Here is a 26,652-nt window from a genome sequence, read left to right on the forward strand (position 1 = left end):
TGTGCTTCAATCTCCTTTTATTAAAAAAGTGACTTCAGTGGTTTTTTTTCCTTCTTTTCAGTTACGTATAAAATGCAGAAGCGCACTATAGTAATACCAAAGAGAGAAAGATTAAAGCCCTGCTGTACAGAAGCCTGGATAGCAAGTGAGAAGAAGCAGAGAAAGCAAACTAAACAGAAGCTTACAAAATCACACACTAATGTTCGTTATGTGCAGTTGAGCGTCAAGGATACAGGACAGTACTGGCCTAAAGACTGGATGGACTGATGAGTGCAGAGATGAGCTAGAAAAGTAAACGTAAAAACTGAAAGTGTGACCTGGCTTCCATCTAAGTGATTCACTTAAATAATCACAGTAACAGCAATCAGAACTCAATGCATACAGTGGTTTTTAAGTTAAAGAGTGAAGGCCATGAAAGGAAGTAATGAAACGCAGGTTCACGTGAATAAATTATAAACTCTTCAGCACTGACCAACTAATTTAATAGGTAAACTCTGGATACGAGCTGCTGCGCAAAGATTAATTGTACATGTGAACATAAAACAGCTCTGCTGCTCAAATTGTGAACAGATCTTGGATTAACAAAAAAAGCAGCATGCACTGTAGGTTTATTATTATTAATAATAAATACCCCTTGTTTTATGTCTGTATAATTGTACAATAGTGAAAGACAGGATCTCAGTCTCAGATCATCGAGCAGTAATTTAGCATTCTGGCTCATGTTTGATTCCACACCTTCATCTGACTGAATCTCCTACCTCACAAATTTACTTCCAGCTGTCTGAATGTTGCATTGAGATTGCCATAGTTACCCTACATCCCCAAGGTAGCTACACAGCAGTGAAACTACAACATGCCGTCACTGAGATAGCAAGCAGCCGTCAGACTGCATCAGCATTTTCCCTTCAGGCATGACGTTTTCCTTGGTTACAGTAAAACTATACTTAAATACGGTGCTATGCACATAAATTGTTACATGTGACCCTTGCATTTCTACCCTATTAGATTTGGGTCACTTATTTCTAAGTGCAGTAATATAACTATCTATTTTTTTTTTATTATATCATTGATTGAGTTTGCTCCATTTAGCAAGTCAAAGATTTGTTGCCCATATTTGTAACTTCCTATCTCATAATAATGACATACTATGTCATAATCATTACATGACATCTCATAAATATCTGTATTCAAGTAAAATAAATCCAGACTGAAGACTCCTGATTGGTTCACATCTGGATGTAAGGTCCAATCCAGTGTTTTACTGTTGAATTTGTCTGAAGAAGCATTTCTGAACTTTTCCTTCATGTTAGACTAATCAATGTAGTTCAATAACGAGGCCACCAGCAGTTCAGAACTTGGCTTCAGTCATGCATTAATGCGTTGCGTGACCAGCTATGCCATACGACCAATATGTAACCTGGGCATGTGGCCCTGCACTGTTGGAACACAAGGTAATTTTCCTCAGCTTAATGACCAGTCTGAGACCTTGATACAAGTGCCTAGACATTTCTAATAATTACTTTATTAATAAATGATCAACATTCTATACGCTGATCTTTAACGGAGCAGTGTGAGGATGCTTAACATTGTGGTAGTTTCTTTCACAAGAGCGGCCTGACTAAGATTGTCCTTTACATGTGTTTACTTTTATGTGTTTACTGAAGTAGGTCTGGGACATCATAAAGTGTACCAAGTCCAGGGTTCAGACTGGTCTGTAAACTGAAAAAAGGCTTTTTAAAATACTAAGGGGGAAAAAACAGGTTACTTCCTATTGTACGTCATGTGGCCCACTGGAGAAACAATAATATGCAGCAATGCAAAGTGAGAAAATGTTACCCTTTTGAGTTTAAATCCATGGTAGAAAGCAGCAAATATGGATTCATAAATGAGAACTAATTTCTAATCGTTGTCTGGATCCAAGACGGGGTTTTACAGATGCAGGGGGGGAAACATCTAGTTGACGTGAGAAAATCTGGAACAAAAATCTGTCCTTAACCAACACATCTCACTGAATTTGCTTAGATTGCTGTCAAGACTGGCAACTTGTTACATTCATATAAAATGCTATATAGATGAGTTTGTTACATATGCCACAAGCACACTGACCACTTGGGGGATTGGAGATTACATCAGGTCAGGTCAGATCAAAACAGACTGTGGCAACTGTGGACACTACATGCAAAAGACCCCTGTATACTTGTTTATGCCTACCCCCTGTATGTTTAAGGCCTTTAGAACATGAATAATGATCTTTGCTTCCTGCTTCTGCTACCATTCTTTGCAGTCAAGTAGCACCCTCTCTAATTACTGTATCTGTCTTCCCAATAATGGCTCAGCCATTATTGTTTCAGTACCAATCAGTGGTTCTACCCTACCTCTGAGGCAGGCGGGCACACACACACACACACACACACACACACACACACACACACACACACACACACACACACACACACACACACACACACACACACACACACACACACACACACTAAAACAACAACAATCTATCAGCAACCTATCAATCCCTAAAATCTACTTGTACATATTTAGTGCCTTGCATGTCAACCCCCAAAACACCGCCACCGCTATCACTTCTCTCTCTCATCCTACAACTCCTTCTTGCTCTGGGGTTTTGGGCTGTGGTTCTGCTCGCTTCGGGATGCTTCTTTTTGGTTGTTGGTCATAAGCTGCAAAAGATCCCCCAGAGCCTTCCTGATCTGCTTCCCAAACTTATGAGAGTCCTGAGAGAAAAACAGAGAGAGGCACAAATTACTTTTAAATTTACATTGAGGGAAAAGTTTGTTATATTACAGTGTACAAATCCACTTCAAATTGACATATAACCTCTTTTTGTACTTGACTTTGTACTTACAGGAAAAAAAAATATTCATAAGCATAAACAAATGTTTGTTTCAAAAGATTACATAAAAAATATGCAGAAAAGGCCTCTGCTAAAACTGTGTCCAAAGTTTGCACACAAACATTTAGACAAATTCTTTGGGGACAAAGTACTCAGGTCAGAGAGAGAGAGAGAAAAAAAAAAGGACGGTGAATCCTGTGGTTACAAGCTCATCTTGTTTGGATAAAGAAGGGCATCACACAATTATCCTACAGTGCAATATGGAGGTGGGAGCATTATAACATGGCGCTGTTTCTCTACACATGGTACTGGAGTGTTACACCTCATCAAACGAAACATGAATGCAGTGATGTACTGGGACATATTAGAGAATTTAATTTGAATTTAATATGAATCCTTACTTTTCTGTTCTAATGTATAAACAGTCAAAAGACTGTGTGTACATTTGAAGTGGATACATGTACTGGGACTATATTAAACGACACAAACATGTCTGAATACCTAGACTGCACTTCTAACACTGTCTTCTTTTAAAAGTTTAATAATTCTGTTCAGGTTGCATTTTTTTGCTAAACAGCTTTCTGTTTGATAGGTTAACATGCTGAGATCGGTATGCACAAATTGGCTAGGCAGTGTACTTGTATCTGGCACATGCAAACATTTTACACACACAAAAACTCACAGTTTGGGGGCATGAGTGTTTGCTAGAGACATGAAAAGTGATGATATCCTCTCCAATTAAGGAGTAGGACACACCATAGCCATCATCAGCAACCTGAAACAGAAACAGATATGTGAAGTTACAAAAAAGATGTAACGTTTCCCAAACATATGATCTTATTACTTGCTACTTTATACTGCATTAGTGTTTGATTGAAACCATTTTTCTAGGCAATAAGTGAATTTCTGCTTGTAAAACAACTTACCATATTTAGAATACATTCAAACTGTTTGATTAGGTCCCTAAGACATTAGCACAGTACTGTATATACACAAATGAATGTGCAAACTAATGAGTAAATAAACAAATGAGTAGGAATGCTCATCAAGATTCCAAGACATCAGAGCCTATTCTAAGCGATATGTACGTGAAACTATGTCTTACAATATGTGATAACATGGCTGCTCATTCTATTAAAAACATGCACCATCTGGATCTGAGAGTGCATGTCATAATACTATGAGTAACCTGGATCTATTTTGAAACAACTAGTAACAGTAGATGGTGGAAGTTGTAATTCTTTTTCCTTCCAAATTCAGTAAAATCAGCAATCTTGTGTGTGTAAGAGTGAGTGAAAGACACTAACGGGTCCGAATCCTCCACCACAGATTAGGTATTCTGGATAGTTCACAAAGTCAAACATTTCCAAATGCTGCACGGGAGTCTGACTGGTGGAAAGACGCCAGGGCTCAGAAAACACCTAAAACAAATTAACAAAGAGGCATGTCATGGTACACGTCTCCATTTTCAAACCCAAATCACTCTTCCTTTTTAAGGGGCAAAACAGTATTCCACTTCCACACACACCTCTTTAAGGAAGGGTGACTCTATGCCCAGGTACTTGGAAACGATGTAGAGGCAGAAGAGGTGTCTGTCTATTCCTGCGCCTGTCATGGCCAGGCGATACAGCTGCTGATGCTTCTCAGATGCACTTCGACAGAAACGCCTGCACACCTCCACATCCTACAGAGGGAAAGAGAGGGACAACCTGATAATTAGAGACATAAATCACTTATGTAATATATACATGCATTTTCACATATCATGTAGGCGAAAGCACTGACGGTTCACCTCACCTCTCCGTTCTCAAAAGCTCTGAGAAATTCACAGCTCTCGCTCGTACAGGAGCGCACCGTCTCAGTTCTGCCCTCACGGAACAAACGGGTCATAGACGCCTCGTATGTCAGGCAGAACATTCCTCTGTCCTGAGAGAGAGAGAGAGAGAGAGAGAGAGAGAGAGAGAGAGAGAGAGAGAGGGAGAGGGAGAGGGAGAGGGAGAGGGAGAGGGAGAGGGAGAGGGAGAGGGAGAGGGAGAGGGAGAGGGAGAGAGAGAGAGAGAGAGAGAGAGAGAGAGAGAGAGAGAGAGAGAGAGAGAGAGAGAGAGAGAGAAATAAGATACACTTAAAAAAAAATCTGGATGAATTGTTTGCATATTGTATTCTTTATATTGTTCATAAAGCCTTACCCTGTAGAAAGCTAGCTGCAGCGCTAATTGGATAAAGCCATCGGGGCTCATTTTGACCTTTTTGATGCTGCCTTTCCCGAAGTCTCGGAATGCAAACACATGGAAGTCAACATCATCAGCCAGCACCTGTGCTACGGACAGAGACTGAGCCAGACGCTCCTGGCACTGAGAGGGGAGAAGAGAGGGGTAGAGAGGTAGAGAGAGAGAGGTAGAGGGGTAGAGAGAGGTAGAGAGAGGTAGAGAGAGAGAGAGGTCAACAATCTTGTACACAGACATGTCAGCAGAGATTTGGTTTTGTGTGAATCTCTTCCATTTTGCAAGCAGTATGCAAACTAGGTTGACAGATGTAATACAAAAGCTCATCTTTTTATATTTCATATGCATGGCAGAAAAATTATTCATTTAAGAGCTATGGCCAACAAGGAGTTTTTTGGCCACAAGAATAAATATGCAAGATGCTTTCCCCTTGAAATTCAGTGAAAGTTGAACAGGAAAATAATTCAGTATAAGTACAAACACCACCTCCTTATTTTTATGGTCCACTGCTGATAAAATTACATAAAAAACAGCAAGTTTATGGTTGTTTTCTTCATTTAACATGCATCTCTATGTTTTTTCTTTTTACCTGTGAAGGAATGTCCCATGTTAGTCTCTGTGGTCGGGGAAGTGAAGGGTTCACATCACCTTTGCAATGGCCCTCTTCATTGTAGCCTAAATGGAAACAGTCTGTAGCAAGGACATACTGAAAGAGAGAAAGAAAGAAAGAGAGAGAGACACAGACAGACAGACAGACGAGATGAACCAAAACTGACAGTGCAAAATGAGATTTCATCCTTTGTTTTTTCATCCACTGATTTGTTCACTAATTAAAATTTTAATTATTTATTAAAAGTTCCAACATAGTAGTCCTACCTCCCACATACGGGAAACGACAGGAGCGTCTGCCCATGAGTGTTCAGCATTCAGGCCGTTCTTTCCATTCTTATAGATCACCACTGAAAACGATTTATCAAACCACCTAATAAAAAGAGACAGTAAATCTACATAACTAAAGAGCTCCATGATAGCTTCTGTTTCTACAACTGTACTTGTGTTTTATAAGGACGAAACATCTTCACATAGTCACAAAAAACAAAGAGGAAAAAAAAACAAAGCTGTAACATTCTTCTGCCAGGTGTATACCCTATGAAAGAGGTGCCCAATTCTGGTCCTGTTGTTCTACCTGTAGAGTTCAGTCCCATCCCTAATCTAACACATCTGATTCAGGTGATGAAGGCTTTCAAAGCCATCAGAATATTATATGTGGGTTCTGAACTTTCCAGGGTGGTAGAGCTTCAGTACCTGTGACAATAAGCAGGCATTCCCCTGAGCTAAGTATGGATTTGACAAACTCACCTGTCGTAACATTTTCCATGTAGGAGAGACTTGGCATAACGATCAAGAGTAATGTCCGGATCATCTCCCTTCTTATCTAGCTCCTCATGTTCCAGAGTAACAAAGAATGCAGCTTTCTCAATGCAATCCAGAGATCTCTTATTTACTCCAGAGCCGAAGAACTCCTTTCTTGCCTGAGCCCATGGAAGTCTGGGAAAGGCAGACAAGGACATAGGAAGTAGTGCTTTTCTAATTTCTGAGACCTTTAGAAACATAGTGCATTCTTAAGGCTTTAGAATGGGACATTTCTTTTTATTTATAAAAAAAAAAAAACACTTAAGGATTACTTGATAAAAAACATGAATCTGCTATTATGACTATGAATACTAAACACATATAAACTATCAATATTATGATATTAATTATTATAAATTCTGTTTGTTGAGTGATGCATTCTGTGATTAATTTGCTGTGAAACTTCAAAGTTTAAAATATTCAAGCAAATTAATAAATGGCTGCGTGGCTAAGTGTTTTTTTTTCGTGCTTTTAAGAAGATAAATGTCAGTGTACACTATATAAATTATTGCAAACAAAAAATATGTAAAAAGTAACTGACACTTCCAAAAAGGTCCCACAAATCTGGTGTAAAGATACAAAACATCCAAAAAATGTGTGTGTAAATTCCCCAACAATATCTTGGTCCAAATACAAAATTAAAGCCAAACTCTTCCAAAGCTCCCATTACAATACAGTCAACTGTACATGCCTTTAAAAGCGCATGCACATGTTTGCAATGTGTGTATGTGTTCATTGCCGTGCAGGTTAACGTCTGTGTATACCGGTCCCCTGCAGTGAACGCTCCCAGTTTTTCCTCTCCTGGCGCCGGGGTGGACGGGTCGTCAAGGATACGCTGGATCTGGTATTCTATCTCCCGTGGAGACAGCATCCGGCCGGCCTGGTAAAGCCACAGACGGAAATAGCGCCCCCTGTGGTATACTGCCACATACTCGCTGTCCTTCCAATGCACCACTGTGTCTACAGAGCGAGAGGCAAGAAACAAATAAGCAGACAGATAAATAGACACGTAAACAAAGAACTGTTTGATAACAATTCATCTTATACTGTTCCTTGATTAGCTGTATATTTTGAATTGTGATGCACCGTTTCTCATCTTTTCCAGAAATATATGCAGTTAATAATTAGTTGTTAATCACAAATGTTTTTGCACAGGCATAAATTAAAGAATGCTGGTGAAATTTCTCCAAAATGTTCACTGGGTGTAATCTGTGTTAAAATACAGACTGGAGAAAATATACGAAAATGGAAAATTTGGAAAGATCAATGTCCAAAGACCACACGCATTTATGTACAAACCCAATTCCAAAAAGTTGGTACAGTGTGCGAAATGCGAATAAAAAAAAGAAAGTATTAATTTGCAAATCCACTTTAACATATATTTAAACAAAAAATAATACTTACTGCTTTACCTCAACTTCAATGTTTCATAAGCTCATTCTGCAATTAACATCTGCAACATAGCCCACAAAAGTTGGCATGGGGCAATTTGTCTAGGTATAAAAGGAACATCAAGGAAGGGCAGTGTCCTTTGTGAGCAAGTATGGGTTGAGGCTCACTAAAGAAACGCATAAGCAAACAGTCTAACTGCTTAAGAACAACATTCCTCAACTGGAAGTTGGAACAGATTTTAGGTTTTTCCCCCTCTATAGTGCATATTACCATCAAAAGATTTAGGGAATCCCGAAAAAAAACAAAAACAAAAAAAAAACACTGCATATAAAAAAAAACAAAAAAAAACAACATGACCCATGACCTTTGATCCCTCAAGGCACTACATTTAAAACTGGTATGCTTCTGTAATAGATATCAGGAACACTTTGTCAATTCTACTGTTCTTTCCTGCTGTACTATGCACAGCGGATGCCATATGCCAGCATGTTAAGGAAATAATGGATGCCGAGTTCTCTGGGCCAAAGAGATAAAATGTGTTCATACGGTTACTAGCAGCAAGTTAATAAATAAAAGGTTTCATGCATGTAACAGCATGGCTGCATAATCAGAGTGTGCACATATTAATCTGGCCTGCCTGTCTCATACTGAACATACGTGGAACATTTAAGTGCAAAATGACAACAAATTCCCCATATAGTTGCACAGCAGAAGACTTGTATAACTGAAGAATGGCAAAGAATTGTGCTTTTAAAACATCGACTGTGTTTCGTGTTCCCAAAAGTTCAAGATGTACTGTTAAAAGGAAAGTTAATATAACACAGCACTAAAGATTTTTGGAAAGTGTTGCAGGCATCATATTAAGAATTAGCATATATTTACAACATAAATAAAATTCATAAGGCAAAACAAGTCAAATCAAAGTTTTTTTATATGCCACTTTTTTTTTTACAGCAGGTGTCACAAAGTCGGTGACAGTCCCCAGAAAAAACTTTTAAGAGCGAGATCAAATACAGGTCAAACTGAACTTACTGATCACTGCTTTCTGGTTTTATTGGCCTTTCACATACTGCACCAACCTTTTCGGACTTGGGTTTGTATTTGTACATTTTGTGTGTGTGGGAGTACCTGTGATAGTTCCTGGAATTCGACAAGTGTCAAACAGCTTCTCAAACTCATAGGAACAGCAAGGAATACAGGACCTCAACAACCACTGAACAGAGAGAGGGAGAAAGGGAGGGAGGATGTGGAAGAAAATGGCTCAAACGGAACACATGAACCACATGACCAGATAAAAAGGTCAAGGGGGGAGGAACAAGACAATGAAAGAAAAAGACAACGAAAAGATCAGGACGGGGCAGGAAAAAAAAGCCAAGCTTCAAAGACCAGGGAAGAAAGCGGAAGAAAGACAGAGTATGGTTTAACAGACGCAGGTGTGAAAACATGGAAAAGGTATGAACAGAGAGAGACAAGAAATGATCAGGTTTTTAGCAGGAAACTATTCTAATCAGAGAGATAGGTTGAAAAGTCAGACAAAACACACAGCCACACGCACAAAATTCTGCAGTTGATGGGGATGACCATCTCTCTCTCTCCATGTCCATCTCTCTTGAAGGTCCTTTTCTCTAATACATACTCCCAAATTAGTTTTAACCTTCATCAAAATGTGTATGATGTGAGTGTGTGCCTCCGTAATCTGTGATGTCTTACAGCATTACTGTGCTTGTGTGATATCAATGGGACTTGAATTACTTGTACCAGAACAGCAGTTTGGGTGTGTGTGTGTGTTTTACCAGTCTCCTCTCCTGGAATGCGTGTGGTGTTGAAAATCCTCTCACATTGAGCTGAACATAGTGGAATGAAAGTACCAGGAATACGGCTCTGGGAGAAAGAGAGAGAGGTAATTGAATGGTGTGAATTTTTTTTTTTTTTTTTTTTTAATCAAAATGGACTGGCAAAATTAGGAAATTTGCCCATGACTTTGTTTATTAAAGGGCCGACATCCTATATTCTACTATATTTTTGTCCTCTGGTGTTCACTTATAAAGTTTGGCAGGTTTTATACATCAAAAACAGTAAATTAATTTGTAAAATTTTTACATGACTTTTCCAAAATCTCTTTATCCTCTTATATAGATAACATATCTAGTCTAAATGGTTACTCACAAATGATGTTTATGACAAACAACCAATCGCATGAAACGAAGAAGAAGAGCTCTTTTTTTGAAGGAAAAATAAATCTACATAAGCTTGTAAAAAGAAAAAAATGTAACAGTCAAACAGTAATGCTGTCTCCCTTGCATTAGTGCTTCCTGGAAGAATAATTGCTTACTATTCATAAAATAGAAAAGCTCTGTCCTGGTCCAAGAGCTGTACATGATCTAAAATCACATATGCCTGTACCACCGTGAGACAGAAAATCAATAGTTAAAACTAAGCTGGAAGTTTGCTGGCAATGAAAAAGTTTCATTGTTTTGTGAGAGAAAGCCCTTGTGTCTGTGCTGCTTGTTTTTTTACTGCATTATAACAATGGGAAAAATACAAATAAAAAAAAAAAAAAAAAAAAATTATATATATATATATATATATATATATATATATATATATATAATAATAATAATAATAATAATAATAATAATAATAATAATAATAATATTATATATATATATATATATATATATATATATATATATATATATATATATATATATATATATGTATATATATGTGTGTGTGTGTGTGTGTGTGTGTGTGTGTGTGTGTGTGTGTGTGTGTGTATTGCTGACTGGACTCACAGGTTTGATTTCCTCTTTATTCAGTTTCCTGCGGTACATCAGGACAGCATGCAGAATGTTCCCCGCCCTTGCGGCCTGGATTGGTGTTGGTATCGCATACATGAAGTCCTAATAAAAGCAAAAATCAAAATGGTTTTGTCCCTTTTCAAAGCACGCAACAAATAACCTTGTAATATTGTAAAACATCTTATGTTAAACCATAGGTACCAACGTACCATGCCATAGTAGTTGCTGTTCACCATGATAGGACCGCGCCCTCTTAGGTAGATGTACTCCTCCCACCAGTCACTCACCTGTGTTGGACAGAGTTTTTTTTTTTAAACATTGTTTTCTGCACAGTATCTTTACGTAATACCATAGTGAGCTACAAATGAATGCAAAAATAAATATATCTAGTAGACTTACCTGCTTTTAATGCAACCCCCCCACAGTGAGCCTGGGCTTATCCTACTTATCCTACTTTGAGCACTCCAACACATATGTCCAAATGCTGTTTATTGATTACAGTGCAGCATTCAACACAACAATCCCCACCAAAACTGGCCTGCAAGCTTCAGAACCTGGGCCTCAGTCAACATTTTTGCATTTAAATACTTTCTGATCAATCGCCCTCAGTCAGTCAGGCTGGGGACATACCAGTCCTCCCCACTAATATTGATCACTGGTGCTCCTCAGGGCTGTGTACCGAGTCCACTTCTGTACTCTCTTCACCTATGATTGTGTTCTTGTCCACAATACAAATACTATCATTAAGCATGTGGACACCACAGTAACAGTGCTGATCTTGGGCAATGACAAGTCTGCCTAGAAAGACAAGGTACAGCATCTGGTTGTGTGGTATTCAGACAACAGCCTAGTTCTTAACACCAGCAAGACCAAGGAGCTCACCCTCGACTCCAGGAAATGGAGGGATGGACATGCTCCTCACATCATCAATGGTGACATGGTATTGGAGTATTGAAAGCACTCTCACATACTGCATTTTAACTTGGCACATCAGCTGCACCGCCCAGAGACACACCTCAACAGTGCCCAGAAAGTCATCGGAGCCCAGCTACCATCTCTTCAGGAGCTCTACAATTCCTGCTGCCTCTACAGAACCACCACCATCTGTAGTGACCCAACACACCACTGCAATCAGCTCTTTATTTTACTGCCCTCCAGACACAGATACAAGTGCATTAGCGCCTATAGTGCCAGACAGATCTTCCTTAACCAGACTTCAGGACCTTCATTCCTATACACCACAATAAACTCCCCAATCACAGGTCTGAACACTTTCTCACAAATTGCATTTCAACCACTCTAGACATACCTGTTAAATATGGTATAGTACGCTATAAAACCAGTATAATAAAGTATGAATAGTATGCATAGCGAAGCACAGAATAGTATACATTACAGTACAGCACAGTATAGTATAATTTTGCACATTGTTCACTTTAGATAAAACCACATAGAATGTGAAGCTGCTACACTACCTGACTGATGGCATCTGCTACTGTCTATTGCTATATGGTCACTGTTTACTGCACGTCACTTTATATCACAACACTCCAGCCATGAACACTGTCACTTTTGTACTGCAATACTCCAGCAATGGTCCTTCATCCTGAACTATTCTACTACCCCCCCACTCCAGAACTCGCACATACTCATGCCAAAGGTGTGTCCACATGCACAGCTGTATTGCACCGTATATTTCTTCTTCTGTAAACATGCTTCATATCTACTTTATTTTATCTTACTTCACTTCCTCTTTTGATTTAGGTAGCTTGTAGTGAAGTGTACAATGAATCTTGTTGTACTTGTACAATAGCAATAAAGTAATTCATATTCATTTTGTATTCCAACACTCAAAAGCTTATTATGCAGTAATAAAAAGCAATTAAATAACTTCAATCTGTGTAAAACTGTACATTATAAATAGCATATGAAACAGCTGTCACTTTTACCCTTTACTTATCATTAATAAGCACTTCTATTTATTATTAAACGTTATGTGAACACTAATTTCAAGCTCTCATTACAATGAATGTATAACATATATACAATGAATACTCTTAGATATGCTTTTTTTTAATAACAGAATACAATAAGTAGGGCTGCAACTCTCATATTTAACCTATTGAATATTCAACCAAATAAGTTAATAATAATGTCTTTGCCACTTACTACTACTACTACTACTACTACTACTACTACTACTACTACTACTACTACTACTACTACTACTACTACAACCCCAATTCCAATGAAGTTGGGACGTTGTGTAAAACATAAATAAAAACAGAAGACGATGATTTGCAAATCCTTTTCAACCTGTATTCAATTGAATACACTACAAAGACAAGATATTTAATGTTCAAACAGATAAACTTTATTGTTTTTTGCAAATATTCACTCATTTTGAATTTGATGCCTGCAACATGTTCCAAAGAAGTTGGGACAGAGGCATGTTTACCACTGTGTTACATCACCTTTCCTTTTAATAACACTCAATAAGCGTTTGGGAACTGAGGACACTAATTGTTGAAGCTTTGTAGGTGGAATTCTTTCCCATTCTTGCTTGATGTACAACTTCAGTTGCTCAACAGTTGCTCCGTTGTCGTATTTTGTGCTTCATAATGCGCCACACATTTTCAATGGGAGACAGGTCTGGACTGCAGGCAGGCCAGTCTAGTACCTGCACTCTTTTACTACGAAGCCACGCTGTTGTAACACGTGCAGAATGTGGCTTGGCATTGTCTTGCTGAAATAAGCAGGGACGTCCCTGAAAAAGACATTGCTTGGATGGCAACATATGTTGCTCCAAAGCCGGTATGTACCTTTCAGCATTAATGTTGCCTTCACAGATGTGCAAGTTACCCATGTTATGGGCACTAACACACCCCCACACCATCAGAGATGCTGGCTTTTGAACTTTGCACTGATAACAATCCGGAGAGTCCTTTTCCTCTTTGGCCCGGAGGACACGACGTCCATGATTTCCAAAAACAATTTGAAATGTGGACTCATCAGACCACAGGACACTTTCCCACTTCGCGTCAGTCCATCTCAGATGAGCTCGGGCCCAGAGAAGCCGGCGGTGTTTCTGGGTGATGTTGATATATGGCTTTGGCTTTGCATGGCAGAGTTTTAACTTGCACTTGTAGATGGAGCGACAAACTGTGTTCACGGACAGTGGTTTTCTGAAGTGTTCCTGAGCCCATGTGGTAATATCCGTTACAGAATGATGTTGGTTTTTAATGCAGTGCCGCCTGAGGGATCGAAGGTCACGGGCATTCAATGTTGGTTTTCTGCCTTGTTGCTTACTTGCAGAGATTTCTCCCGATTCTCTGAAACTTCTGATATTATGGACTGTAGATGATGAAATCCCTAAATTCCTTGCACTTGTACGTGAGAAACATTGTTCTTAAACTGTTGGACTATTTGCTCACGCAGTTGTTCACAAAGTGGTGAACCTCGCCCCATCCTTGCTTGTGAACGACTGAGCCTTTCAGGGATGCTCCCTTTATACCCAATCATGATACTCCCCTGTTTCCAATTAACCTGTTCACCTGTGGAATGTTCCAAACAGGTGTTTTTGTTTTTTGAGCATTCCTCAACTTTCCCAGTCTTTTGTTGCCCCTGTCCCAACTTCTTTGAAACGTGTTGCAGGCATCAGATTCAAAATGAGTGAATATTTGCAAAAAACAATAAAGTTTATCTGTTTGAACATTAAATATTTTGTTTTTAGTGTATTCAGTTGAATACAGGTTGAAAAGGATTTGCAAATCATCGTATTCTGTTTTTATTTATGTTTTACATAACGTCCCAACTTCATTGGAATTGGGGTTGTACTACTACTAATATTGACGACGACGACGACGACGACAACAACCACAACCACAACAACAACAACCACAACCACCACCACCACCAGCACCATACATACTATGAGCTAATGAAAAACCATTACTGATATATGCTGACATGACATATCCGAGTAGCATAAAATGCTATTTTGGGGGGTCGTGTTTTCATGTGACATAGAGGCAGATCATCATGTTCTCTTGAGATGCACTGCTCCTGTGCTCTACTGGTAACTAGCTTTGCACACAAATGTATGCTTTATAAAAGTAAGTAAAAGCACAAGTTTTTCAAATTATTTTTCCGATTTCGTCACACAAAGCTTAAAATAAATAAATAAATAAAATACAGACCACCATTTACTCTGCATTTCTTTTCCCACCATAAGCAAGTAGTATTAAATTTCAAGTTGGCATACTTGTAAGGATCAGCAACCAGCTCTGTGACACAGCTTAAGCCTGATTGGAGGTGATAAGTAAGTACTCACATAATTGGAGGCCCACATGGACTTGAGCTTGAGGTACCACTGCAGACGGTTCCCTAGACTGACTTCAAACTCTTTAGCTAGAGTGTTCACCCTCTCAAACTCAGAATCACTCTTCAGTGGGCGAATAGACTCCAAATACTGCAAAAAGAGAGTGTGAGAGACAGAGAGAAACAAAAATAAGTTAAATTATTCTCATTTTGAGAGAGTGAGGATGATCATTACAATGAAAATTATAACCTCACCCTCCTGATGGTGTCTTTGACGGCAGGTACCGGCAGATTAGGCAGAGAGCCCTGATAGCTATAGAGCAGAGGCTGCCGACCAGAGAAGATCCTTACCAACATCTGGAAAAAACACACACACCCCTTAATAAGCAGTGATCCAGTGGACATGTTTAGCTGCTGTTAAACAAATGAACAAAAAAATTGGTCTGGTTTTGTGTCAAATGTTTTTTGACCAGGGACAACTCAAACTTGATGATTTAAGGAAAGTTTAACATTTCAAAAATAGTTCACCAATAACTTCAATTTAAGATGGACAGAAATCAAATACTGACCATCCAGACCTTTGTAGTGTTGGACACATTACCACGTTGTTCAAACATCCAGCCGTGGTATGAGAGAAGCTGCTTCAGACATAGCTTCATAGTGAAGATAAGAGAAAGCCATAGCATAGTACTGAAAACCACAGCAGAAACGACTGTCTGACACTGCACACTCAGAGAGCCACTGCGAGGGGCACAAAGAGAGGAAAAAAGAGGAAAAGAGAGTAAGAGAGAGACAGAGAGAGACAGAGAGAGAAGTCATTTAAGCATTCCATGATGTTTGAGGTGACTTGTGTTCTAAAACTCTACTGAAAGTTAAACAAAATTACCACTCTTGTTAGAGCAAAACTATCAGGGTGGTAAATTATCATACGCTACCTGACAAATGCTAATAAATATGGTGCACGTAAATACTGGCATGATGTGCAGGAAGTTCAGTGAAATCATCTTATAGTCTGAAAAGGTTCAATTCCCTGCTCAGGCTGTGGCTATTTAAATGTAGGTAAATATAAGTATGTACTTGATATGCTTAATAACTACTTCTTCTTATTATTATTTACTAATAGCAGTAATAAAACAACATATCACATATACACTTATGAAACAATATAAGTGGTGGTAAAAAATTTGGGGATCTACCAAACACTGTAAAGCACAACTTAAAAGTTGCCATCCTGAATGTAATTAATCATTTCTGAGAATTGTAATTAAAGTGATTCATAATCTGTGGTTAAATCAGAATATGAGCATCTACATATAGCGGATGGTAGGACTGTCTTGTGTTGTTTGTTTTTACCTGGCTGGCAGGTGTTCCTGGATTTTTGCAATGAGCCCCATGGAGGGATCAGAGCGCGTGTACATGGTAGCCAGGATCGCTATAACAACGAACAGCCAGGAGGAAGGGCTTGCAGGATACACACCTGTTATTACATTGTTCTGTGCAGAAAACAGGGAAACAATGAAGAAATAAGGACAAGAAGAGAAGACAGACACCAAACTAAATGCAAAATAAAAAGGCTGAGAACTCAAATAAAATGTTATATAACTGCATAAACACATTGTCTGCATTTTGTGTTTCAGAGAACCATAATAATAGCCGTAAAAAATAAAAGCTGAGACTCATAAAATATGCCTGGCTCACCAACAAAATCTTAATTACATTATGTTGGATTTACAAAATCTCTTTCTTGAAATACAATTAGTGGGATTCACTTTAAAAAAACGAACTGTCAAAATGTGTTAGAGGTGACCATGATCCACACAATCCACACAGCAGTGTTGCAATAACATTTTGGCAGAAAATGCTGTGCAAAAAGTGCACAGGTTAAACCAATATTTAAAACCAGAAAGCAAAGTCTAGTTTACATAAAGGAGGGGTTAATTAAATTTAGCTTCCAAAACAGATAAAGTGCGCCATCTAGGCTAGAACATCTGAATGCTGGCACTAAATTAGTTGTGTGGTTGTACTTTGTTATGCTAGATTAAATAATTATCTGTAATTACCAGATAAATAACAAGGTTGGCATCTTTCTTCAAGCTCTCTAACACCATTACGTCTCTCTGGAGTTGGACGGCCACATCAATGTTCGCTTATCTTGGTCATTTTCTCGTCAGTTTTGTTTGGCAATGCAACCATTGTAGTTAGCAGAGAAACTGCAATCTGTGCATGCTCTACATGATTGATGGGCAAGTAGATATGCCACAGGTCCTTAGATTAAACTTGGAAATTTGATAGCTGGCTCAAGTTTCTTTAGGATCTCCCTGATACACACTTGAAATTCTTGTAAATCCCCCATTTTTACATTAGTATTGTATAAATTTAAACGTGTTTCAATATATTACCTTCCTCAATTCACAAAACCCTATAGGACACCGTCCAAGGACAAATTGTAAAATGTTAAGGTTTGCAAATATCTGTTATTACCTTCAAGCGTACGATACGTTTCTTCCAGGAGCGGAGACCAGAGAGGTATACTTGTCTCAGTGCTTCATGAGAGAGCTGCAGATCTATTCCCTCAGGTGTTATAGTGAACTGGAATGCTACAGCCTGATGCGCCTCAGCCATTCCTGTACATTTAAATAAGTAAAATAAATCAATTAAAAAATAATAAAAACTCACTGTCACTCTAACATGGTAAATACAATGATTACTTGTAGTCTCACCGTCATTTTAGTGCCACACCCAAAGTAGAGGCATACTTCCATGATTGCTAGTTCATGTAGACCAACACCACTGTTATAAATCTGCACGAAAGTCATAGCTTCCTTTACTAAGATATGAAATGAATGTCTTCCAAAAAAAATTTATTTCTTATTTCACAGAACAATGCAAACACCTATGAAAATCTATATTTTTATGTAAATGTAATGTAAATTTATATAATATGCACATGGTAGTGGATCACAACGGGATTTCACATTTGTGACTGTCCACTTGTGTACCCTAAAGAAAGAAAGCTATTTTGAGAATGTGCACCCTCACACTTCTGAGGCTGACAACCATATCAGAGCGTACAATTACAAATATTTATGCCTGTTTCCTCAAAAAAAGCTATTGCCTCAAAGAAGGAAGCAAACATTTTAAAGACACATGGGGTGAAAATAAGGAAGAGTAGAACATATGACTGAGTGTGTGATCATTCCTGAAGGCAATGTTGATCCACTGAATAGAGTTTTTTCCTCTCAATAAGTGTCCTTAATGAAAGGTACATATATTCTTATGACAAGGGCTGCAATAAACAAATCAACATTATTAATGATGTTAAAAAAAATAAATAATGTTGTTGATTAGTTGACTTGACTTTGCTCTTCTCTTTTAAATCACCTTACTGAAAGAGGAAAAAAAAAACAGATGGTAGAGTACGGTACAGGGGTGTGCATGACCAAAAAAAGTAAAAAAAAGAAAACACGAGAACAGGGCCTGGCCAATATCGGAAAAAAAAATTCTAATATAATAAATAATTATATAATATAATAAAAAGGTACTCCCCGGTGGACGAGAGGGTAGCTTCCCTACGCCTTCGGGTTGGGGAATGGGTCCTGACTGTTGTCTGTGCTTATGCACCGAACACCAGTTCAGAGTACCCAGCCTTCCTAGAGTCCTTGGGAGGGGTGCTTGAAAGTGCTCCTCCTGGAGACTCGATTGTCCTACAGGGGGACTTCAACGCTCACGTGGGCAACGACAGTAAGACCTGGAGGGGTGTGATTGGGAGGAATGGCCTCTCTGATCTGAACCCGAGTGGTGTTCAGTTTTTGGACTTCTGTGCAAACCACAGTTTGTCCATAACGAACACTATGTTTGAACACAAGGATGTCCATAAGTGCACATGGCACCAGGACACCCTAGGCCGCAGTTCAATGATTGACTTTGTAGTCGTGTCATCGGACTTGCGGCCATGTGTTTTGGACACTCGGGTAAAGAGAGGAGCTGAGCTGTCAACTGATCACCACCTGGTGGTTAGTTGGATCAGGTGGTGGGGGAAGATGCCGGTCAGACCAGGCAAACCCAAACGTATAGTGAGGGTTTGCTGGGAACGTCTGGCAGAGGAACCTGTCAGATTGATCTTCAACTCACTCCTCCGTCAGAACTTTGACCAGATATCGGGGGAGGTGAGGGACATTGACTCAGAATGGGCCAAGTTCCGCTCCTCCATTGTTGAAGCGGCTGACTGTAGCTGTGGTCGCAAGGTAGTTGGTGCCTGTCGGGGCGGTAATCCTCGAACCCGGTGGTGGAAACCCCAGGTGAGAGATGCCGTCAAGCTGAAGGAGTCCTACCGGGCATGGTTGGCCTGTAGGACACCAGAGGCAGCTGGCAGGTATCGACAGGCCAAGCGATCTGCGGCTTCAGTCGTTGCCAAGGCAAAAACCCGGGTGTGGGAAGAGTTCGGTGAGGCCTTGGAAAGTGACTATAAGTCAGCTCCGAAAAGATTCTGGCAAACCGTCAGGCGACTCAGAAGGGGAAAGCAGTGTGCCACTACCACTGTATATAGTGGAGATGGTGTGCTGCTGACTTCGACTGAAGACGTCATTGGGCGGTGGAAGTATTACTTTGAGGACCTTCTCAATCCCACCTCCAGTAACGAGGCAGAGTCTGGGGACACGGGAATTCGCTAAGGTAGTTAAAAAGCTACTTGGCGGCAGGACTCCAGGGATGGATGAGATCCGTCCCGAGTTCCTCAAGGCTCTGGATGTTGTGGGGCTGTCTTGGCTGACACGCCTTTTCAACATTGCATGGACATCGGGGGTGGTGCCACTGGATTGGCAGACTGGGGTGGTGGTGCCTCTTTTTAAAAAGGGGGACCGGAGGGTGTGTTCCAACTACAGGGGAATCACACTCCTCAGCCTCCCTGGTAAGGTCTATGCAGGGGTACTGGAGAAGAGAGTCCGGCTTATAGTCGAACCTCGGATTCAGGAGGAGCAGTGCGGGTTCCGCCCTGGTCGTGGAACACTGGACCAACTCTTTACCCTCTCCAGGATTCTGGAGGGTTCATGGGAGTTTGCCCAACCAGTCCACATGTGCTTTGTGGATTTGGAGAAGGCATTCGACTGTGTTCCCCGGGGTATTCTGTGGGAGGTGCTTCACGAGTACGGGGTACATGGCTCTTTGCTACGAGCCATTCAGGCCCTGTACAAACAAAGCAGGAGTTTGGTTCGCATGACCAGCAGTAAGTCAGACTTGTTCCCAGTGAGAGTTGGACTCCGTCAGGGCTGGCCTTTGTCACAGATTCTATTCATAATTTTTATGGATAGAATTTCTAGGCGTAGTCAGGGGATGGAGGGTGTCCGGTTTGGTGACCTCAAGGTCACATCGCTGCTGTTTGCAGATGATGTGGTCCTATTGGGGACATCAGGCCGTGAACTGCAGCTTTCACTAGATCGGTTTGCAGCCGAGTGTGAAGCGGCCGGGATGAGGATCAGTACCTCCAAATCCGAGGCCATGGTTCTCACGCGGAAAAGGGTGGAGAGCCCTCTCTGGGTCGGGGATGAGCTCTTGCCTCAAGTGGAGGAGTTTAAGTATCTCAGGGTCTTGTTCACGAGTGATGGTACAAGGGAGCGGGAGATTGACAGGCAGATTGGTGCTGGGTCAGCAGTGATGCGGGCTCTTTACCAGTCTGTTGTGGTAAAGAAAGAGCTGAGCCATAAGGCAAGGCTCTCGATTTACTGGTCGATCTACGTTCCCACCCTCACCTATGGTCATGAGCTTTGGGTAATGACCGAAAGAACGAGATCGGGAACACAAGCGGCCGAAATGAGTTTCCTCCGCAGGGTGGCTGGACTCTCCCTTAGAGATAGGGTGAGAAGTTCGGTCATCCGGGAGGGACTCAAAGTAGAGCCGCTGCTTCTCCACGTCGAGAGGAGCCAGTTGAGGTGGTTCGGGCATCTTGTTAGGATGCCTCCTGGACGCCTCCCTTGGGAGGTGTCACAGGCAAGTCCACCGGGGAGGAGACCCCGGGGAAGACTCAGGACACGCTGGCGTGACTATATCGCCCAGCTGAATCCCTCCCAGGGAGCTAGTGGAAGTGGCTGGGGAAAGGGAGTTCTGGGCCTCGTTGCTCAGGATGCTGCCCAGCCCGAACCCCGGAGAAGCGGAAGATGATGGATGGATGGATAAAAGGTACTGCAAAAACACGTTTATATGTTTGTGTTCACGTGAGCTGCTTCTGTCACAGATTTACGGCGACTCACATGATAACGCTCCCTGCTGGAGAAACCCCAGACTAAATTTCCCTATGAATGCTACATATGAAGACTGTTCAAATAAGTGCAGCCACAGTGCATCTGTGCTTAACCCACATTGATTTTTTTCTTTAGCACCAAATCCCAATAAAGCCACAGGGCATTTCCCTTACACGCAAACTCACACATCTGAATTTCTTCTACTAGGCTCCACTAGCCTTACTATGGGGAAAAGCAATGACGAGCAGAGGTTTGAGTGAACCTAAGAATGAAAGCCTGAGCCTGTTCAGCTAGTTGCGCCTGTTGTGTGTACTGTCCTTTGATACAATAATATTTCCTGAAAACTAATCCAAAAGAGGACAGTCAGGTCAGACAGAACAGACTCAAATTTCACTTACTTTTAACTTACAGTAAAAAAAAAAAGTAATCACAAGCAGTACTCGCTGACATTAATTATTAATAGAATACCACTGTGCAATAATACATACTTTAAAGGGTTAATGAGGGTTAATATACAATTTGCTGCAGCATGGAAGATGAACTGTATTTGCAAGTTGTTTTCTCTTCATTAGGCTTTAAAGCTTGAACATTTTTTCTCAATCATAATGTGTCTATCTATGAGAAAAATGGACAACAAACAGATGAATGTGTGCCAGTCAATGTATTTTTGTGCAATGGGTACATGAGATCAGGCTTGTGGGTGTGTTTCTGTTGTTAATGGTTGTGAAATTTATATATATTTAAAATTGATACATTTACACACACACACGCACGCACAGAGAGCGTGGCAAACAGCCAAACATGACAATGTTGACATCACTCATCCACGCCCTGGTTTAAATGAGTTAAATGCTGATGCATCACAGCAGCCACTGAAATACCAAAACATCCATTCCCTCTCACTCACTTTCTCTTACTCTTCACTGCCAACTAAATTTTATTCTCAATTTTCACTCTCTCTACTGGAAACTAGGTCTCTTCTGGGAAACACACTCTCTCTCTCTAACCTCTTATGTCCCTCTCACTCTTGGATAAAAACGGACACACACATAGACGAAAAGGAAAAAAAAAAATCTCTCAGTGGATACGTCCACATCCAGTTACGTAACTATGGCAACTATGGGAGTGTCTCTATGGCAACAACACATGGGGTTTCTTCTCATATCCCTAACAGTGCCCAACAGTCACACACAACAAACTATTTAATAGTGCTGTGTCCATTTTGGTTCTAAAACATTAGTGACAATGAGTTGAGGTCTCAAAAGAAGAAAATAGATCACAGACTAGATCAGCATTTCCTTTGCTCACTGTCTATCAGTCCATTACTCTTCATGAGGTTCATCTGAAGCCATCAGGTACAGGGAGACACTAAAGTGGTTTACATTGGGAACTGCCATATTAAGAGGCACTGTATTTACATTATTCTTGTTCAGTGTGGGCAATTCTGAGTATTACTGCCAAAATAATTGTGAGCTAAAATTACAATTTATTTCTATATTATGTTCATATTATGTTCATATATATATATATACACACACACACACACACACAATATACATATATATGTATACACACATTTACATGTGATGTAGATGTGTGTGTGTGTGTGTAATATATATATATATATATATATATATATATATATATATATAAAAATGTACATATACACACACACACACACACACACACACACACACACACACACACACACACACACATCTATATATCTCATTAAAGAAGAAAACGAGAGAACAAAGCTTGGTAAATATTTCACCCCAGCAGGACCTGCTTCCACAAAAGCCTCTACTGGTTTGGTGGTTTTAGCGGGCTAGGTTACAGAAGAATCACTGAAAAACGTGAGCTAGCGGTCACAGAACTGGGCGGGAAGCTAAAATGACAAACACTCAGTCGCCCTGACCATAGTATCAACCTAGCTATCTCGTCAAAGGTAAATGTTAATACTGGTAAGACACTTCACATTTTAGAGAAATCTTACGGATTTTAACGTGATGTTGTTAGGTGAGGTCAGTTAGTTTGCATTTCTAATGGATGTAAACGCGCCAACGATATTTAGCGCTTAGCTTGTCAGCTAGCGCTAATGTTTCCACGCTTGTGCAGAAAGGGTTCAGGCTAGCGTTACGTCCTGTCACACATTCAGTGCCACTAACTGCTCTGCAACAGAAACTTCGTCACTCAATGGATTATTACCGAAGCCTTGTCGCCACAGAGAGACCGAGCTAGATGGGAGGAAGAGGGTTAAGTTTTTTTGTTCACCCAGAAAAACCGGACACAGCAGTTTACACACCTACAAGCTCAAATTGATTATTTAATGAAACCATCCGTAGCTACATGGCTCTCTCTAACTGACCACAACTAGTTGAGAATTTAAAAACGTCTCTCCTCTGCATATTTTGGTTCTAAAACCCCAAATGAAGCTTAAGTCAGCTTCCTATTCGCCATATTCTTGCCCGAATTTTCCCATTCCACCTTAAATAGCGCAGAGCTTCTGCACCATTTAAGGTGGACCAGGAGAAATCAAATAACAAGCTGGAGAATAGAAAGCCAACTTCAGCCTGGTAAATCCTAATTTGTCATATTTCTAAAAACACAATAACATATCGCTGTTTTGCCATTTCAAGCCTGGTAGTATCTGATGCCTTCAAGACTTTTGTTACACATCCGGAACTCTGTGGCTTGTAGCGCCCAGACCTTTCAGACAACGCACAAGTGACACCGGTGCTAACCGCTAGCTAATCGCTAACTTCGGCTAAATTGGCTTAGCCGGCTAACGGAGATGTGCAGCCCAACCCAGCCGAGTAGCAGAGGGAAGCTTGAGACGTTTGCAAACCACCAGCGTATCGACAACGTGCAGAAAATCCTCTTTTAAAAACACCACGGCACACAGAGGGTGAAACAGACGCGTTACATGCCCTACCTGAAACTCAACAGATCTCACAGATGTCGAATTTTCGGGAATTTATTTGAAAGGCTCACGCGCATCAACTGTCTGAGTCTACAACAACTGAAGCGCGTTCTTTTTGACTCGTGGATTGTGAATTGAAAAGTGAATTGTTCTTTTGAACCGGTTCCTTATTCAATAAAATGATTCACAACTTCAAACGGAATCGCTTTCTATTAGCGACGCCAAGTTTCATGCAGAGTGTCACTAATTCATAGATTTGGACAGAACTGTTTGGTCCAATTATTTATTGACGGAGAAATAGAAAAAAGGGAAACTGGTCATTTTTAGCACCTTATGCTCTGCTAACGCCTGTAATATGAGCTGAAAACTGAAGTAAAACCTGACTACACTCTCGTTCTCTCAATTTAACCCCATAAAACATAACCCTGCTAAAACAAATTTAAATTCGTCTCGATTATGTCTCTGGATACGGTCTAGGTCTTCTGTTATCTGTTTGCTTTTTGTACAGGAGATGTACTCCACTAGCGAGTAGGAGAAACGAACATCTGATTTCACTCGCTGTCGTTACGTATCGGAAGGGATGAGAATAAAGTTGAATTATTGTGGACGTCGAACTCGCTTATTGTATCAAACGTATCTTAAGACTAAGTATGACTAATTATATTTTTGAAATAGGCTATATGATTCTATTTTTTGCACATTTTTTGTTTGCACACTTTGTCTGCGCGTTTGCACTTTGTGCACTTGTACAGAGATGGAATGACAATAAAAGCCTGTTGACATTATTTGAATCATTTTAGTCTGACGTTTGAATCAATGAAACGGACAGTTCGATAGAATCGGTTCAGTGGACTGAATCAAACCTCACAGCCCTGGCGTTCTGCAGCCCGCACGCTGATTCTGTTCTTGTCAAACCGCTCTTGCATCCGATTGGTTTGTAGGACTGTTTGTAGCAGAGATTGACCAATTAGGCGTTACGAGACCTATGACGACGACGACAGTTAAAACCGCGAGCTTTACATAACTCTGCAATGTAGGCCAAAGGTCATGTTCCACTAAGTTTGGCCAATTTGCCAAATTGGTAAAACTGATCGAATATTTTTCACTTAGATTGTGAATTGAGAACTTTTACAAAGGTTTAGATTTTGGTTTTAGGTTTTTTTGGTTTTGTTTTGTTTTTGTTTTTTTTTTAGGTTTAGGTTTGGATTTTCTTTTTTTTTTTAAACATAGTTTAAGTTCATTTATAACTGACCAATGTCTTTCAATACAAATCTTAGTGACCTAACCAGCTTAACAAGCCTAGTGTGTTAGAATATTGTACAAGGTTTTACATACCTACATAACTGCATACCTTTCATAACTACATAACTAATATGCCTATGTGTGGCCTACATATATATTTTTTCAGTTTATAGCATGCCTTGTTCCTGTGTTCCTTCATTCAGCCTGTTTACTGCTAACACTGTATCCCCCCATCACAAAAGCACACCGATTTCCGCAACAGGGTCTGTTTCTCCTCATGTTGGATTACACAAATAAACATAATGTGATGGAATACATGTTTGTTCAGCTGTGCTGAATCAGGACACTTTAAACCCTAGAGTCGCCTCCAGCCACACTGAAAAGACTTGTTACTTTAATGAAATAATAGATCAGTAGATGTAAAAAAGCTTCTAAAATACACAAAGCCCTGATGTTATCTTGCTTAAATAATCAAATCATAACTATTTTCTTGAAAGTATTGACTATTATCCAATCCAGGCCAGTTATACGGCCAGGTAGAAAATTCAAGTGTACCTGTTTTAGTGATTCAAAAAGAACTCAAGAAGCAATAAGAGAACAGAGGGTGGAGTCAGAATTTCTAGTAAGTTAGTTGATTCCATTTATTCTCTCTCTCTCTCTCTCTCTCTCTCTCTCTCTCTCTCTCTCTCTCTCTCTCTCTATCTATCTATCTATCTATCTATCTATCTATCTATCTATCTATCTATCTATCTATCTATCTATCTATCTATCTATCTATCTATCTATCTATCTATCTATCTATAGCTGTTGTCAGAACAAAACCTTCTATCTCCAAAATGGTAACTTTACAGGAGAGGGAAAAACCTTACATTACCTTCAATGTTTGTGTGATGTACCCTTATACGTTGTTAAATGTTTCAGTGTGTTTAATTCTATGCATGATTTCAAACAATTATAAAACTGTTTTAAAACCTTATTCACTCGGGTTACCTCTAACAGTTTGAGTACACATACCTTATCAGTGTTTACAGTAAATGCTAAGGTGCTCACCTGCACTTTAACCCAGTAAATGCAAATTCGGATTGGAGTTTCCTTCAGTATTGGGAACAGAGCTCAGGATAAGCAATGAAATGTTGAAAATCTTTGAACAGCAAAGCAGTCCAGGTGCTGCCAGCAACAAAACCGAATGAAATTGAGCCCAAAAAGAATCAGAAACTAAATGGCACTAAGGAAGGAGCAGAGC

At 40.0% G+C, this 26,652-nt stretch overlaps 1 protein-coding gene across 1 annotated transcript; it reads right to left on the reverse strand.

The window, feature by feature from the left end:
* LOC108429190 (carnitine O-palmitoyltransferase 1, liver isoform) lies at positions 1 to 24,297 on the reverse strand. Its single transcript, XM_037536704.1, has 19 exons — positions 24,180 to 24,297; positions 17,493 to 17,635; positions 16,365 to 16,504; positions 15,581 to 15,752; positions 15,267 to 15,368; positions 15,025 to 15,162; positions 10,901 to 10,978; positions 10,686 to 10,793; positions 9,684 to 9,771; positions 7,263 to 7,458; positions 6,445 to 6,633; positions 5,962 to 6,067; positions 5,675 to 5,791; positions 5,050 to 5,214; positions 4,661 to 4,789; positions 4,392 to 4,547; positions 4,171 to 4,284; positions 3,546 to 3,638; positions 1 to 2,744 (listed from the first exon to the last, which is right to left on the reverse strand). Exons 2-19 carry the CDS (start codon positions 17,631 to 17,633, stop codon positions 2,610 to 2,612), a joined length of 2,367 nt encoding a protein of 788 aa, XP_037392601.1. The 5' UTR covers positions 17,634 to 17,635; positions 24,180 to 24,297; the 3' UTR covers positions 1 to 2,609.
* Positions 24,298 to 26,652: the final 2,355 nt, after the last annotated feature.

Source organism: Pygocentrus nattereri, chromosome 3 (genome assembly GCF_015220715.1).
Source record: "Pygocentrus nattereri isolate fPygNat1 chromosome 3, fPygNat1.pri, whole genome shotgun sequence".
Classification (NCBI taxonomy): Eukaryota; Metazoa; Chordata; class Actinopteri; order Characiformes; family Serrasalmidae; genus Pygocentrus; species Pygocentrus nattereri.